Here is a 17,581-nt window from a genome sequence, read left to right as displayed (position 1 = left end):
GTTGTCATCCTAATTTTCTTTTGTTATTTCCCATTATTATATTAAAAAACTTCAACTATTTGATTATTCTTAAAGTTCTTAATTAATATTGATTCCTTTGCTTGAAATATCTATCTATCAATCAAAACAAAAACAGATGGCATGTTGATTTATTTATTCTAGTAGCTGTGTTTGGTACCCTAAGAAAAAGGGGATAGATGTCACAGCTTTTGGCCTACCTATTCTATTGACGTCATAGGAGAGGGAAAGAGAAATGGAAGGGGGAAAGTAACCTCCTAGAAAAGAGATGGGGTATAGGGTATTTCCTGAATATAATAGAATAGGTAGGCCAAAAGCAATGACATTTATCCCCAATTTGCTAGGGCACTATAGACAGCTACATTATTTTATTCATCCAGGAAGCCTTAAGATACTACATGGCTACGTTTAACTACACTGAAGATCTACGGGTTGTTCTACAAGACTTAAGACTAAGGATTGTGTAAGTATTTTGAATACTACTAATGGTTTTGTCCCTAGCCTTCAGAGGCCACACTTCCAGAAGGATAGTTGAGGAAATCTCTTATTGTAATTTTGTAAAAATAAGATATGAAAAGTCCCAAATTGAGGGGGGAGGGATACCAAATATGTACCCTAGAAATTGTTGAAAAAATCTAGCCGTTTACGAAATCTTAGCGGAAAAAGAGAGTGAGAGAGAGAGAGAGAGAGAGAGAGATAGAGGGAGAGAGAGAGGGAGAGAGAGAGAGAGAGAGAGAGAGAGAGAGAGAGAGAGAGAGAGAGAGAGAGAGAGAGAGAGAGAGAGAGAGAGAGAGAGAGAGAGAGAGAGAGAGAGAGAGGAGAGAGAAAAAGAGAGAGAGAGAGAGAGAGAGAGAGAGAGAGAGAGAGAGAGAGAGTTGGTTGTCTCTTAAAGTTTGAAATAATGATGCCTTAAGGTCCTTGGAAGAGGATCAATGAAAACGTCAGAGAATCACATCCTGTTGCTAATGTTGTCAATTATGTTTAATTTTGTAAATAATTGGTGCAAATAAATCAGGACTCGGCAACTGCTAAGCCTCAAATTAGATTCAAAATTTGTTAAATTGTTAAGATTAAAATCCCTTGGGCTTACAGGCGGCTGCCGAGCCCTGGTAAAATTGTACCATTTTAACCTGAAAAAAAATATGGATAAAAATTGATTAATTGATATTTTCATGATATCATTTCTTTGAAAGGTATTATAATGATTTTCTAATCGAATTCTAATTAAATAAAAACGATTTTTTCATGTAGTAACAAACAGGGAGTAAGGGAGGGGACAATGAGCAAATAATTCAATTTTAGAGTTTTAACTCAATATCTTCAAAACCAGATATATCTGGAAATTTCCAAAAATTTAGATATAGCAATCTTTATTAGATTTGTATAATAAGAAATTATTAAACACTGGAAGAAAAGTATTTAACATTAGGTTATCCTGTCTTATTTTCCTGTGAATAGTCTGTAATTTATCATAAATGGTATGACCTTAGTACTGGCAGTTTCTTACAAAATAACACCATAATTTGGGTGCGTTTTTATATTTGACAAGGGGTTGATTAGAATGGATAGTTACAGAAGTATCACAGTAGAATTTCTGGGTTTTTTTATTCTTTCTCAGAAGAAACTATTTTGTTCAAAAAACAAAATAAACTTTTTTTTTCAAATAGTGTGCTAGTATTTGTATTGGTTAGTTCAGTAAGAGTCGTCTGCTTTGGGAATAATTGTTTTAGCGGCATTCATTGCGCTGGTACCCAAAGTCTTTGAAATTTGCCAAAATAATAAAAGTTGCATGTGTTCTGGTACCCAAAGTCCAAGACTGTCAGAAATATGAATTTTAGATCCATTATCCCCTCCCTTTCTCCCTGAGTAACAAAGCTGTTTGAAAAAATATAAAATTAACAGGATGTCTTTCTGTCTGAGCTGTACCCAAGGATCTTGCTAACCGCTAAACTGATATGGTTCTCCTTTACAATGTAGCTTCTGGGAAGATTTTTAACTATTTTGGGGAGGGTATCACCATCCTCCAAAGGGAAATCGCCCTTATAAAAATGACCCCTGCAAAAAAATATTATTTTTTTTTCTTTAATACCAAAATACGTTTTTTAATCTGATAAAAGTGAAAACGATTGATGATCAAGTGTTCTATAATATTTTTTATTAAAGAACAGGGATGACAACATCCATAAAAGCGATGCTCTGAAACGGTAGGACAAACAAACATTAACACTTGCAGAGTGTCAGAACTTAATAATCTAAATCAAAATCTATAAAAGTCTAAACAAAATTTTAAGTAAATTTGTTGAAAAACTGCTTACATACAGAATATTGTTTAAGGACATACTACAATTTTAGGTCTTCATTCTAGAGATGCTTTGCTTACAACATTGTACTTTGTTGTCCTAGGAATTAGTATTCCAAAAATCAGATCCATCGGATAATTATATCACATAAAAATTAGTTGTTAAAAAAGTTTCAAATGAACGTATGGACATTCTGATAATGATTATAGAGTTGGTACGCTTTCTAAATCGTACCTAACTACTACAGAAACCAACAGGCAAAGTTTGAAATTAATAGGACAATTCTAACAAGCCTAAATTAACGACAGACGGACCGACCCTAATTATAGAAAAGCTTCGCTTTAACAACATCGTTTATCATTCATGGAAAAAAAGTAAATAATATTTAGACAAGGAAGATAACCTACAATCCTTATAATAAAGTTAAAGGATGTTTGTTTGTCTGTCTGTACCGAAAGATCTCGCTAACCGCTTAACCGATCGGGTTCACCTTAACAGGGTAGCTTCTCATAGGTCCCAGGAAGATTTATAACTATTTTGGGGGAGGATACTACAACACTCCCAAAAGAAATCGCCCCTGAAAAAATCCCCCTCCCCCCCCAAAAAAAAAGATGTATAACTAAAATAAAAAATGTGGTTGGAAGGGGGGGTCGACAACCCTAAAACTCTAAAAATAAAATAGAGGCCTCTAGGGCGTAGCGCTAGTAGTAAATAAAATAAAAAGCGTGTATAATGGGGGTGAAAGTAGTGTATCTACTCCATCTTGAAAGGTCTAACCCTACATCCCTATGACACCTGACCCTAAAAGTGCCAAGGGGAATGTCAAGTATCAAGGTTGACAAGTGAAGCTCTGAAATGGAAGGACAAACGAACATTAAGACTTGTAGAGTGTCAGAACTGAATAAGCAGAATATTGATAAATGAGACTAAACAAAGTTGAAAGTAAATTTGTCGCAAAACAGCTGAAATACATGACACTGTTTGAGGACATACTTACATTTTTTGGAATTGATTATGATGCTTCGCTTTTAAAGTTGTACCTTGATTCGCTTATAAAATTGTACCTTTTTTACAAATTTTTTCAATAGAAGTTTTCATTCAAAATTTTCTTTGTATCTGTCTATCATGTATAGTGACCATATATTTACAAAAGGATCTATTTTGGTATTGAATAAGCATCTATTCAATGTACAATCACTTTTATTGATTACTAGTAGCTAGCGCCTAAAGGCATTTTGGAAACCTAAGGTATGGGAGTTAGTCGATCATTTTAAATTTTAGGTTTAAAGAGAAAAAGAAAATATATCTTTAGGGAAGGTTAATTACATGAAAGCTTCGCTTTTAATGATATACACTGCTAACAAGCTTAGTCGAATTTCGAAAGGGCTTGCTATTTTAATCAGATTTAATTTAGTTATTTTTTAAGAAATTTCTAAGAACTTGTGTCCTACTGATCTGATCATTATATTTAATCATTATATTTATAATAACTTTATCAAAGAGCAAGAAAAACCATGAGCAAAAGTAGCATAGCCAAATTTATCAAAAAACAACTATTTCATTTAAGCTCTGGTTGATTGACCATCCCCCCCCCCGCTATTTGCCATATTAAAAAGAGGAAAGCTTTAGTAATAGATTGAGATAACTTTCGCCCCCCTCTCCACCACCAAAATAACCCGCTAAATATAAATCCAACTGTCTAAAAGTCCATTCAATCAATAATACAAAATTTTCTTATTGCGCAATGTGCATTCCATAGATGATTAGGTATAATAAAACGTTACTTAAAACAACATGGCCTATTTGGTACACACTACACACACACAGACACACATCCTACCTCTTTTATATGTTTTGTGTGGTCCATTGTTAATTGTAGGTATATTGCAAGATAATTTTACAATTCCCGTGAACATACAACAGACAGCACTTTAGAGTAGCTATGCAAATACAGATTCATTTTCATCTTTGCGTGATTTTCGAAAAGTGAGTTCTTAATAAAATTATTTAAAGTCATTAATCATTAACTAGCGGCTAAAGTGTTATATGTTAAATTTATCTGATTTTTAAAATCTAAAAATTTGCAAGAGGGGGGGGGGGGGAACAATATCAAATTTTTGGGGTGACTTGTGCACCCTTAACTCAAAGTTGAGGGTGCCAAATTTTTTATGGGTTGGGGGAAGGGGAGGAAGTATGTAATATATTTTTTTCTTATTTGATTTTATTGGCAATTATTATTAGGTTTCTCAATTTTTGATGCGTAAAAAAAACTTTATTTCAAAGGAAATCGGGATGAAAAACGTATTAATGTAAATTGAACTCTACATATATCTAATAATTTAGAGAAATTGTGAAGAATGAATTAAGTGCAGCAAATCAACAACAAGCTTTTGGAATAGCTGTCCTCATTTTAGTCCTGATCATATCTCCAATTATTATATTTCTAGTAAGTATTATTATTTTTAAATAGGTGATATGTTTTTTGGTCATCATTAGCATTGCCATAAAAACAATAAAAAATGAAATGTAGGTACACCTCTAAGAGGAAAGAAAAAAAACAGCCTTATGAGTGACTAAAAAAAGATAAAAATTTAATTTTTCATTTAATTTAAGGTTCGTAATGCTACAGTAACTATACAAATATTTTCCCTCTCACTATCAAAGAAAGCCAGAGAATTAAGGTAAGTAACATGTTTTTAAAAAGATTAGGGTATAGTCCTTTCCACAACATCCCTCCATAAGGAGCGATTCTTCGTATTTTTCACATTAGCTTTTCTACTATTTCTAGCCCCTGCGGGGGGCTCTAACCCTGCGGGGCCAATTACCTAACCCTGTTGGGCAATCACCTAACACAATATAACCTAACCTAACCTAAAATAACCTATAAAAAGCCAATTTAAAAATACGAAAAATCGCTCCTTATGGAGGGATGTCGTGGAAAGGACTATACCCAAAAATTATTCATAAATATAAATATTTGTATGTATGTATCACAAGTGGAAAACAACACAAGTAGCGAAGCTCATAAGTAATATCAATTCAATATAATCAAATATCAAAAACAGTCATTGACAAAATAGTCTATTGATAAAAAACTTATGATTATTTTTAGAATCTATCTATTATTGTAAAGTTAGCTTTAGAAGCAGCCAATTTAATTCTATTTCACTCATTAAATTTCCAATTATACCATTTATTTTTAATAGCAGTTTCGCCCCCATCCTCTTTGGGCTTTGCCCTAAGAAGTAATGAACTGCGTTTGATAAACCCATTTTTTTGAGATCTTAAGCTTCAGACAGTCAGACTGACAGACATCGTTCTACTTTGTATTATAGATTTTAAAAGTTAGATCTGTATTGACATATTCATTCAAATTCATCTAAGAAATAATAACAATAACAAAACCATGGAACAATAGAGAACTAAAAAAGAAAAAATGTTTTTGAGGAAAAATCTGAACATGATTAATTTCTGGTGGTTGACACACTGTTTTACTGAGTACTGTTTAATCCTTAAAGAGACAGGATGTGTATGTGTGTGTGTTTGAACCATAAGATCTTGTTACCGTTGGACCGACAGGGCTATTCTTTACATTGAAGCTTTTTTGGAAGGTTACCTCCAGCATTTTAAAGAAGTAAACTAAAAAGAAAACATTACAAAATTTATCTTTAAAATTAAGGTGGTTGTTCGACTCTCTCACTCCCATCTCTCTTTGAGCTGTCACTAGAGACCTTTAGGGTTTCAGTGGTACTAATTAAAATAGATTACGTGGCTATTGTGACAGGGGAATTAGAGTTGCTATAGTTCTCAGATGTTGGTCAATAAGTTCCTCCATGATCAAGGAGGGGACGGGTTAAAGTAAAAAAGTGGGGGGTATTGTTATATTTGCAAGGTGGTAAAAACATTTTATCAGGTTATGCGAGAATCTCTCACAATATCCATATTTACTATATGTGTTAAATGATTCTACATCTTCACCAAAACATATTGTATTAATTCTATTCATTCCTGAAACCTTCTTTGAGAAATCCAATACATTTCAGGAATTCTTTTCTTTGTGAGCCAGGTTAATATTATATCCTGGGAGGGAGGGGACATTGTGCTGTTTATTATGATAGTTATAAAAACGTTTTCTTATTCACTGTCTGAACATCTTTAGTGACTTTTATTGAACTTTGATTGGTTGTTTCATTTAGTGTCCAAACGTAATTGTAATCTACAGAAGGTGTAATTCTGTGTATCATGATTGGGGATTTTTTTGCCATTGTCTTATCTCTTTAGATCCCTGAATATATGTATCTGTATGATTATGTAAAGGAAGCAGAGTGTTTGTCTGTTTGTCAATCTGTGTCTACCAAAAGATTTAGATAACTGCTTAAACAACTAAATATATATATAATATATCTCTTTTAATAAAATTCTTCAAAATTTAGGGCCCGGGAAGTTTTTAGCCTATTTTAGGGGCTTATGCTTATTACTTTTAAGCTGCGCCACTATCATCTATGAGAAGATGCTAGAAGATTCTCCAAGACTCCTTACAATAATTGCTTAAATACATTCCCTGACCTATTTAAAGCTTCTATATACTGAACAACCCAAATGGTTAAGTGGTTAACGAGATTATAAAAACCAGGGGTAGATTTTCTAACAATAAATTATACAAAAAAAATGACGAAACCTTTTAAAGTTTTCCACAAAAAATGACGAAACCTTTTAAAGTGTTTCATTAAACTGAAGAGGTGGGTAAGAAGGGGAGGAAAAGGGGAAGGAGGTTGTGGGGAAATTTTGCATTAGAATTGCTTGTCAGAATATCATTCCCTTTTCCCTGATAACAACAAATCAAAAAGCATCATATACTTCATATAATAGAATTTGTAGTTATTTGGACAGTCTTGACATAGGGACCTACAGACATACTCATATCATAGAGTAGCTGCGCTCCTTATTACACTTGAAAAAATAGATGGTGAATTCTATGTTTTTTTGCTTCACTAATAATAGATGTTGTCATTCTTATTCTTTTGATGAATTTTTTTAAAGAATATTTCACAATCTGTTTAAGATTAGAGAAAAAGAAGGCAGTATCGTTGACTTTTCAAATGTTACCGAAACCCATAATAAAGGTAAAGTACATTAAAGATTTTAAAGATTCTAAAAACTATGGGCATGTCTTTGCATCTGTCACTAAGTGAAAATAGGTCCATTAAAAACGCTATGGCGTCCTTGTTCAAAATTTACATAAATTCCCATATTGAATCTTCTAATTTGTCCCGCATGCACAAATTTTTTTACAGATCAGTATATACATACACTAGATCTTTTCATGAAAATACCCATTCTCGAATTTCATTCTTCTGCTAACCTAAAAAGTTACTTTAGGGGCCTAGAAATACATGTACAAAATTTCAGCTCTTTATCTCTACTGGCGACCTAGCGCCAGGCATGTAAAATATCAACAGATAACGGTAGCACGGCGGTTTTAACAATATCTCAGTAATGTGCAGGTTTTAAGCTCTTCTGCATATTTCAATTTAAACACATAAGGCCAAAGATATTATATCCAAAAAATCTTTTGTCAAAGTCTACTCTACACCTAGCGCCAGTCAGTTTTCTAAAATCATGCATTTTATACCTGTGAAAAATGAAATCGCCAGCGCTAGGTGTAGAGTAGACTTTGACAAAAGATTTTTGGGATATCATATCTTAGGCCTTATGTGTTTAAGTTAAAATATGCAGAACACCTAAATTCACCTTCCAAGCCATTCTCTATGCATTTTAAATTTTTTAATGAAATAACGGGATTTCAAAACAGCCTTTTGAAAAGGCCTAAAAAGTATCTTTTTTTGTCCCTTTTTTCACTGTTTATAGTTACAACTTATTAAGATATTATTCTCAGTAAAAAAAAAATTGGCGCTTCCAGCACCAAAACCGGCAAAATCAGGCAGTTAAACTTCTGTACCCCTACTTAACCCCCTAACAGACCCCCCCCTCTATCTCGGCTCCTGTTACAGATAGAAACGTAAAACTTTTTTCTGGTGGTTATGTGTATTTTTAGAGAAAATTACGTTTCTATTCATAGCGGTCAGACCGCTCCTTATACGCTTTTTAGCGGCCAGCCGCTAAATATTAAAACTGCTGTAGAGCATCCAATTTTAAAGCTAAGAAAACCAAATTTAATGACAAACTATTATTTTTTATAACAAAAAAAATACCTTTTCTGACCATCGCCGAAAAACGACAAATAACGGAAACCGCCAATTTTGGCGGTAAAATGGCGGCGCTAAATAATATTTTTATCTGTTTATAGTTACAATTTATTAAGATATTATTCTCAGTTAAAAAAAAATTAGCGCTTCCAGCACCAAAACCAGCAAAAACAGGCAGTTAAACTTCTGTAACCCTACTTAACCACCTAACAGACCCCCCCCTCTATCTCGGCTCCTGTTACAGATAGAGACGTAAAACTTTTTTCTGGTGGTTCATGTGTATTTTTAGAGAAAATTACTTTTCTAGTCATAGCGGTCAGACTGCTCCTTATCCGCTTTTTAGCGGCCAGCCGCTAAATATTAAAACTGATGTAGAGCAGCCAATTTTAAAGCTAAGAAAACCAAATTTTATGACAAACTATTATTTTTTATAACAAAAAAATCCATATTTTTTTATTGTACTACATAAGTTTTGTTGTCCCTCATTTTTATTTTATTTATCAAAATTTATTCAGAAGGTACCATGTGATCAATCATATATATTTATTCATACTTTTCTACACTTTTTGTGTGTCAAATCAGATTGATTCCTAGATTTTCAAATTCTTACAAAACATAGCAAATTCTTGGAAAACTTAGCTTTTCTGTCCTTCACATAGCTAATTCTTGCAAAACATAGCAAATTCTTACAAAACATAGCAAATTCTATGCTATGTGAAGGAAAGAAAAATTAAGTTTTCCAAGAATTTGCTATGATTTTCAAGAATTAGCTATGTGAAGGACAGAAAAGCTAAGTTTTCCAAGAATTTGCTATGTTTTGCAAGAATTTGCTATGTTTTGCAAGAATTTGCTATGTTTTGCAAGAATTTGCTATTTGAAGGACAGAAAAGCTAAGTTTTCCAAGAATTTGCTATATTTTGCAAGAATTTGCTATGTTTTGCAAGAATTTGCTATGTTTTGCAAGAATTTGCTATGTTTTGCAAGAATTTGCTATGTTTTGCCAGAATTTGCTATGTTTTGCAAGAATTTGCTATGTGAAGGACAGAAAAGCTAAGTTTTCCAAGAATTTGCTATGTTTTGCAAGAATTTGCTATGTTTTGCAAGAATTTGCTATGTTTTGTAAGAATTTGCTATGTTTTGCAAGAATTTGCTATGTTTTGTAAGAATTTGCTATATTTTGCAAGAATTTGCTATGTGAAGGACAGAAAAGCTAAGTTTTCCAATAATTTGCAATATTTTGCAAGAATTTGCTAGGTTTTGCAAGAATTTGCTCTGTTTTGCAAGAATTTGCTACGTGTAGCTTGAATTTGCTACCTGTAGCTTGAATTTGCTATGTTTTGCAAGAATTTGCTATGTTTTGCAAGAATTTGCTATGTTTTGCAAGAATTTGCTATGTGAAGGACAGAAAAGCTATGTTTTGTGAGGTTTTGCTATGTGTGAAGGACAGAAAAGCTAAGTTTTGCAAGATGAAGGACATGAGCAGCCTTCTTAATGTAAGAATTTGTCAGACAAATGACTTTGTTTTCTTTCCTATTTCTAAATGTTAATTTATTTAATTGCCTGCGTCTGGCATCTGACTAAAATAAAAATATGTTACATTAGTTTCAACAATTAACTGTGTTGCCCCTTTCTGGACCTTAATCAGCCAATTTTTGTATAAAGTCTTTTATTGTGATCATAAACAGATAAAAATATTAATTAGCAGTTTCCGTTATTTGTCGTTTTTTGGCGATGGTCAGAAAAGGTATTTTTTTGTTATAAAAAATAATAGTTCGTCATAAAATTTGGTTTTCTTAGCTTTAAAATTACTGCGCTACAGCAGTTTAAATATTTAGCAGCTGGCTGCTAAAAAGCGGATAAGGAGCGGTCTGACCGCTATGACTAGAAAAAGTAATTTTCTCTAAAAATAAACATGAACCACGAGAAAAATATTTTATGTCTCTATCTGTAACAGGAGTCGTAGATAGAGGGGGGTCTGTTAGGGGGTTAAGTAGGGGTACAGAAGTTTAACTGCCTGTTTTTGCTGGTTTTGGTGCTGGAAGCGCCAATTTTTTTTTTTTTTTAACTGAGAATAATATCTTAATAAATTGTAACTATAAACAGATAAAAATATTATTTAGCGCCGCCATTTTACTGCCAAAATTGGTGGTTTCTGTTATTTGTCGTTTTTCGGCGATGGTCAGAAAAGGTATTTTTTTTGTTATAAAAAATAATAGTTTGTCATTAAATTTGGTTTTCTTAGCTTTAAAATTGGCTGCTCTACAGCAGTTTTATTATTTAGCGGCTGGCCGCTAAAAAGCGGATAAGGAGCGGTCTGACTGCTATGAATAGAAAAGTAATTTTCTCTAAAAATACACATAACCACCAGAAAAAAGTTTTTCGTTTCTATCTGTAACAGGAGCCGAGATAGAGGGGGGGGGGGTCTGTTAGGGGGTTAAGTAGGGGTACAGAAGTTTAACTGCCTGTTTTTGCCGGTTTTGGTGCTGGAAGCGCCAATTTTTTTTTAACTGAGAATAATATCTTAATAAGTTGTAACTATAAACAGTGAAAAAAGGGACAAAAAAAGATACTTTTTAGGCCTTTTCAAAAGGCAGTTTTGAAATCCCGTTATTTCATTAAAAAATTTAAAATGCATAGAGAATGGCTTGGAAGGTGAATTTAGGTGTTCTGCATATTTCAACTTAAACACATAAGGCCTAAGATATGATATCCCAAAAATCTTTTGTCAAAGTCTACTCTACACCTAGCGCTGGCGATTTCATTTTTCACAGGTATAAAATGCATGATTTTAGAAAACTGACTGGCGCTAGGTGTAGAGTAGACTTTGACAAAAGATTTTTTGGATATAATATCTTTGGCCTTATGTGTTTAAATTGAAATATGCAGAAGAGCTTAAAACCTGCACATTACTGAGATATTGTTAAAACCGCCGTGCTACCGTTATCTGTTGATATTTTACATGCCTGGCGCTAGGTCGCCAGTAGAGATAAAGAGCAGAAATTTTGTACATGTATTTCTAGGCCCCTAAAGTAACTTTTTAGGTTAGCAGAAGAATGAAATTCGAGAAAGGGTATTTTCATGAAAAGATCTAACATACACAGATACAGACATATGGCTTTTTTTTCAAGGAATATTCATTCCATTGCAAAAAACGCGATATTGGGTTTGTTAAAATATCCATTTATTTGGCATTTTTCAAGAATGTCAAGCGTGGGAAAATTTTTCGAGTGTGGGAACCATTTAATTTGATTTAAATGGTACATATGATTTTCATTTAAATTCATTTTTTGGACCCGTGAGAAAATTTTTTTAACGTGAGAACCATTTAATTTTCATTGAATTTCATTTTTGGAAGTGTGGGAAAAAACAGGAGTAAAAATATGTTTTAGTATAAAGAAATGTTCTATCAGTTTCAAACCTTTTTCATTCGATAGATCATACTGACTTTGGAAAAACTGTCAGACCGATTTTTGAAATTCAATCTGTGAAAAAAGATATTCAAGTTTAAATTTTTTGTTTTGAAAATATTATTTTACATGTATTGACGCCATCTTGGATTATGATAATTTTTTTTTGTTAGAAGATTTTTTTTCTAAAATGTTTTTAAAAAATTAACTTTTTACAATAAAAAAATCTTTGAACTTAAATTGACCAATAATTCAAAGATTTTTTTCTCTTTGATTTGGAAGATTTTTTATGATTTTTATTTTTAATGTCAAATAAAAACACAACAGTGAAAAAAATGAAAATTAAATGAAAAAACGTTTTGTGATTTTATTCAAGAAATTATTTGCTAACATCACCTTTTTGTTGCAATAGAATGTTATTTAAGCAAACAAAATTTAGCATAAATGGATATTTAAATCCCTCGGTATTAAATGATGAGCTAACGCTCGATCATTTAATACCTTGGGATTTAAATATCCATTTATGCTAAATTTTGTTTGCTTAAATAACTCATTCAGGACATGGGATGGTTTTTTGAGTGACCCATTAATACCCCCACTCATTAAAGTGTATCTAGGAGAAAAGCCACAGCTGCTAGTAATAATTCGGTCAATTCGAAGCTAAATCAGTATAAAACCAAATTCAAATATCAATGATACATCAGATACTATGTTTTATTAGGATTTCCAGTCCAGAAGAGATTTGTCAGCCAAGAAGTTTGACTCTGTGACCGTATTCTTCAGTGACATTGCTGACTTCCAGAAAATGATCCATGATAATACTCCTGATGAGGTAATAGTGATTGATGATCATTATTACATGTTTCATTTCTCTGTAACCATAATCTTTGAAGTTTAGTTTCAGTTGTTATGCAGAGAGCTATTTTAGTATAGCTAGCTCGAGTTCGATCAGCAAATGCTGTCAAGATTGATTAATGTTATTACTATACCCGCCTCAATCTTAAGTAAGGTAGATAGATGACTCAAATTAGGTCACTGTAATGAATGATTCTTTACTCTCTACAGTTTTTAATGAGGTTCATTCTGTTTGATACATGATAACTTTGAGGATTTAAATTATTCAATAAACGTCTTTCATTTGGAGGAGGTTGCGTGAATGCATTGCGATTGAGAAATTCACAGCTTTGTATCTGAGTGCTTTACTTCTCTGGTTAATGCACCCTTACCATACTCTTGGGTGTATTAGGTCAAAAATACCTTTTGTCTATGCAACATTCTTTATAACTTCTTTCATTTATACTCTTCATTCCTATATATTAGGAACACCTGAGATATATAAAACTTTATCAAATTTTTAAAACTCTGATTTAGATGGTGATTTTCTTGAATGTATTGTATAAGATGTTTGATTATCAGATGGAAAAATTTCAAGTATTCAAGGTAAGTTTACATGTTTAGCAGCAAAGCTAATAATGGTGTCTGTCTGTCCTTTTGCTTTTCTATATCTGAATGTAAAATTAGACACAAAAGTAAAATTGCAAGTGAATCTTAATTCTAATATTTATCAAAGGTAGTTTCTATACTTCATTACACACAGTAGTTTGGTAAAGTTTGATTATTATTCCAGTTTTATAGCCAATTTTCTGAAATTAATAAATGAAAAATCATAGGATTAACACCAGTTTCATTGCCCTGGGCTTCCAGCCTCTTAAGGCAAACAAAACTGGAATAATCTTATAATTTTTATCCGCAGAATTTTGTATAATTATCCACAGAAAGCTGTCTGTAATATGATATGATAAATAACTAATTAAATCCTCTACCCTATAAATGTTTCTTTTTTATAAAATTTCGACCAGGTTGACACTGTAAATGATTCACACATGGTTGCTTCTGGACTTCCTACAACTAATGGTGACAAACATATCAAAGAAGTGGCTGATTTTGCTTTGGCTGTTTTGGTAGGATTCTGAATTAAAATTTATTGAAATTGAAACTTTCAAATATTTATGGTGTGGGTGTAACTGATAACTTTGAACCCAAAATTCAGCATGTTAGAATTGTCAAGTGCATTTCAAACTTTTTATTGAGATTTCAAGACAATAAGGTTGAGAAAAGCATAGCATCTATCTAATTATCAGATTGCCAGCAGTTCTAAATTGCATTTTTTGTTTAAACTGTGAAAAATGAATGACTTTAGTGAATCTTAAGTAACATTGCACGACCTTCAGAACATTTGACAAATCAATAATTCCTATACTGAAGGGCATTTAAAAAATTAGTTGCCAATAAAATTTACCAATTGATTTCAGGATTCTTCAGTGCGGATAATAATCAAGCAAAGACCTAAGCATAGACTACAGATGAGGGGAAGTATTCATACTGGATCAGTCATTGCTGGTGTTCAGGTATGTGGATTAAGGACTCACAAATGATTATGACAAGTTGGTTGAAGAGTCATCACTTCCTAACCATGAACATTTCTTAAAAGGGAAAATTCCTTGGTTTAGGTAACAAAAAAAGGCCCTGCTACTAATCATTCACAAATTGTATGGGTATAGTCTTTTCCACGACATCCCTCCATAAGGAGCGATTCTTCGTATTTTTCACAGTAGCTTTTCTCCTATTTCTAGCCCCTGCGGGGGGCTCTAACCCTGCGGGGCCAATTACCTAACCCTGTGGGGCAATCACCTAACACAATATAACCTAACCTAACCTAAAATAACCTATAAAAATCCATTGTCAAGGTGGTAGGATCTAAGATGCCAAGATACAGGATATTTGGACAAACTGTGGATTTTGTGGCTGACATGAATGCTTTTGGAGAAGGTAATTTAAAAAATGTAAAGTTAGAAGTATTGATAATTAAATTTGTCATAAATGAAATTGTTTTTTTAACAAATCTATTAACTAAGCAGCAGGAATAGTTATTTTTGCTATGTGATCTCTATGTTGAAGGACTAATTTGGAAACCTATTCCTGTGTGTGCAATATCACGCAAATACAGTACACAATTTTGTTATGCACTTTAAAATGTATTAATTATAGTATAAGAAAAATCATACAATCTAATACAATTAACTGTAGCCATGAGAGTTCAAGTGAGCCAGGAATCAAAGATCCTTCTGGAGACTACTGGGGGCTATAAGATTCAGGAGAAGGGAATTATTAAGCTTCCAGGTCAGCAACTTTTATGGAATTTCAATATTAAAACTCACAAAATATATTTCTATGATGCTTAGTATCCCTCACAATTTAACTAAAGTATAACCATACAAATTTATATAAAAATAGGATATTTGTCTGTGTCGAACCTTAAGATCTTGTTAACTGCTGGACCAATATGGTTTTCCATTACAGTGAAGCTTCTTATTTGTTAGGAAACGGTTTAAAGCTATTTTGGAGTAGGGTAACCCCACCCTTTCAAGAGAAATTGCCCCGTCCAAAAAAATTTTTAAAAACTTTTTTCATTTGAATACTTAAATTAAAGTGGACTTCGCCCCTCTCCCTCAATTGCTCCTCAAGGCCTTATATGGTATACCGACACTTACAGTTTTAAGGTAAAAATATATGACAATTTTTTCTAATTTAGATGGAGAAGAAGTGAACACTTGGTGGCTGCTTGGAAAAGATATCCAGAATGTTTCTAATTTTGTTACTGGGTAATAAGCAATTTTACATATACTAAATGTTTTTGATGAACAGTGTTTAGCAAAAGTTTTGCATCACAAAACCTTTACAGGCACTATAGCTAGATATGTCAAATGAAGTATACCCATTAGATTGTTTTGCAATAGAATTTAAGGATTTTCATATTTTAAATTTCTTTTTTTATTTTCTTTGGTTTTTTTAGTAATATCATTACTGAGCTGTCCGACTAATGAATATTATCATCCTTGTTTTAGATATGAGGGGCTGCCAACCCGTTTAGTGGTGGATGGCAAAGAAGAACCAGAATTTATGAAAGATTTGGCTGAATACTCTTTTACCAAGGTATTGGACACTGACAGGCAGACGACAATTTCAGATTATTACTCTCCAGCATAATGTCCGAACAATATTTTGAATATATGAATTTCTAGGAACATTTGATTATTGGCCTCTGTTTTTTTTAATTTGGGGCCCTTTTAAACCTTATTTAACCTAACTTAATATGATTAAGAAAACAAAATTTATTTAGGTAGCCATCTGAAATCGCAAGAAGCAATACCATGTTATGATTATGAAAGCATTACCCAGTTGTGTTGGGTAATATTTGTATTTTTATGTTTTATTGGCCAATTTTAAAAATATCTTTTAATGATATACATTACAAGTTAATACATTTAGTATAATATAAGCTTTGCTTTTATGATGGTTAGTTATAGTTTTAAATTTTTTGTAATTTTTTTGAAATATTGTGTAGTTCTTAGATGAATTTAAATTAACTGATATCTAAACATTTTTTCATTTTCATATATAAAGTAGCATTAAAAAAATGATTAATATTGTATATTATTCTATATAAGTGTTTCTTTGTAAATATAGTATAAATTTTGTGTAAATATTTTACAATTTTAATTGTAGCTTACATTAAGCATAGCACACAATAATATTGTCATTTACATTAAATATTTTATTTCAAAAGTTGGGTTTTTGTCTCAAAGCTTATCTACAATTAAAATGCTGAAGTCTGTAGATCTAATTGTTTATTGAATGCTAGCAGCTGCGCCCCTAGTTTTTAGGAGCTCCACTTTCAACGGCGAAAAAGTGCATAAAACCATCCAAATACTTATATATAAAATGAAATAGCCTAAAACCATACCATGACCTATGTATATCTTCTCAAAATGGAGAAGTGTAAGGTTTGTAGTTATCGAATATTATGCTTAATTTTTCGATAATGAACAAAGTAAAAGTGTCGGACTGATTATGACGTAAAAAAAAAAATAGCTAATGAGAGGCCATTATTGACCAATGGTAAAATTTATAGTCGCCTCTCATTGGCTAATTTTTTTTTACGTCATAATCATTCCGACACTTTTACTGTGTTCTTCGATAATGTATGCATGTTAAAATTGTCTTATCGATTGCAAACTTTGCACGGTGATTTCTTTAGTAGTTAGGTGCGATTATGAAGGCGTAACAGCTCTATAATCATTACCAGAATGTACGTACGTCCATTTTAAACATTTTGATTTTTAACTTATTTAACAACAAATTTTTATGTTATATAACGATCCGATTGGTCTGATTTTTGGAATATCGATTTCTAAGACAACAATGTTATAAACGAAGAATCTCTATAATCAAGTCCTAAAAATGTAAGTATGTCTATAAACATTATCCTGTATTCAAGCAGTATTTTCAACAATTGTACTTACAATTTTGTCTCGACTTTTCTACATTTATAGTCTAATTTTTGAGCTCTGACACTCTACAAGTGTTAATGTTAGTTTGTCTTACTGTTCAGAACTTCGCTTTTATGGATGTTGTCATCCTTGTTCTATGTAGTTTTTACATGTTACAAGTAAAAGATATGCATTGGCCTAATCTTATTTTTTTCACATTTTACCTTTTGATCATCAAACTAGTTATTATTTCATAAAAAAAAACCTAGGAAAACGACATTTAAATTCTGGATTTTGTAATATACAATTATACATGACAT

At 32.1% G+C, this 17,581-nt stretch overlaps 1 protein-coding gene across 1 annotated transcript in view; it reads left to right on the top strand.

Annotated features, from left to right (window-relative positions):
• LOC145303959 (uncharacterized) overlaps positions 1-16,557 on the top strand; it is a 32,926-nt gene extending 16,369 nt beyond the window's left edge. Inside the window, exons 14-26 of the mRNA XM_080145626.1 lie at positions 399-481; positions 4,662-4,764; positions 4,932-4,999; positions 7,381-7,441; positions 12,653-12,763; positions 13,303-13,371; positions 13,791-13,892; positions 14,244-14,339; positions 14,679-14,760; positions 15,019-15,111; positions 15,524-15,593; positions 15,837-15,924; positions 16,112-16,557. Coding sequence (XP_080001752.1) covers positions 399-481; positions 4,662-4,764; positions 4,932-4,999; positions 7,381-7,441; positions 12,653-12,763; positions 13,303-13,371; positions 13,791-13,892; positions 14,244-14,339; positions 14,679-14,760; positions 15,019-15,111; positions 15,524-15,593; positions 15,837-15,924; positions 16,112-16,123 — 1,038 coding nt within the window. The 3' untranslated portion in view covers positions 16,124-16,557. The remainder of the gene's footprint in view (positions 1-398; positions 482-4,661; positions 4,765-4,931; positions 5,000-7,380; positions 7,442-12,652; positions 12,764-13,302; positions 13,372-13,790; positions 13,893-14,243; positions 14,340-14,678; positions 14,761-15,018; positions 15,112-15,523; positions 15,594-15,836; positions 15,925-16,111) is intronic.
• The last annotated feature ends 1,024 nt before the right edge of the window (positions 16,558-17,581 follow it).

The sequence above is a fragment of the Acartia tonsa genome, chromosome 13 (genome assembly GCF_053477335.1).
Source record: "Acartia tonsa isolate MP-2025a chromosome 13, ASM5347733v1, whole genome shotgun sequence".
NCBI classification, from domain to species: Eukaryota; Metazoa; Arthropoda; class Copepoda; order Calanoida; family Acartiidae; genus Acartia; species Acartia tonsa.
This window is presented reverse-complemented; position numbering and strand designations above follow the sequence as displayed.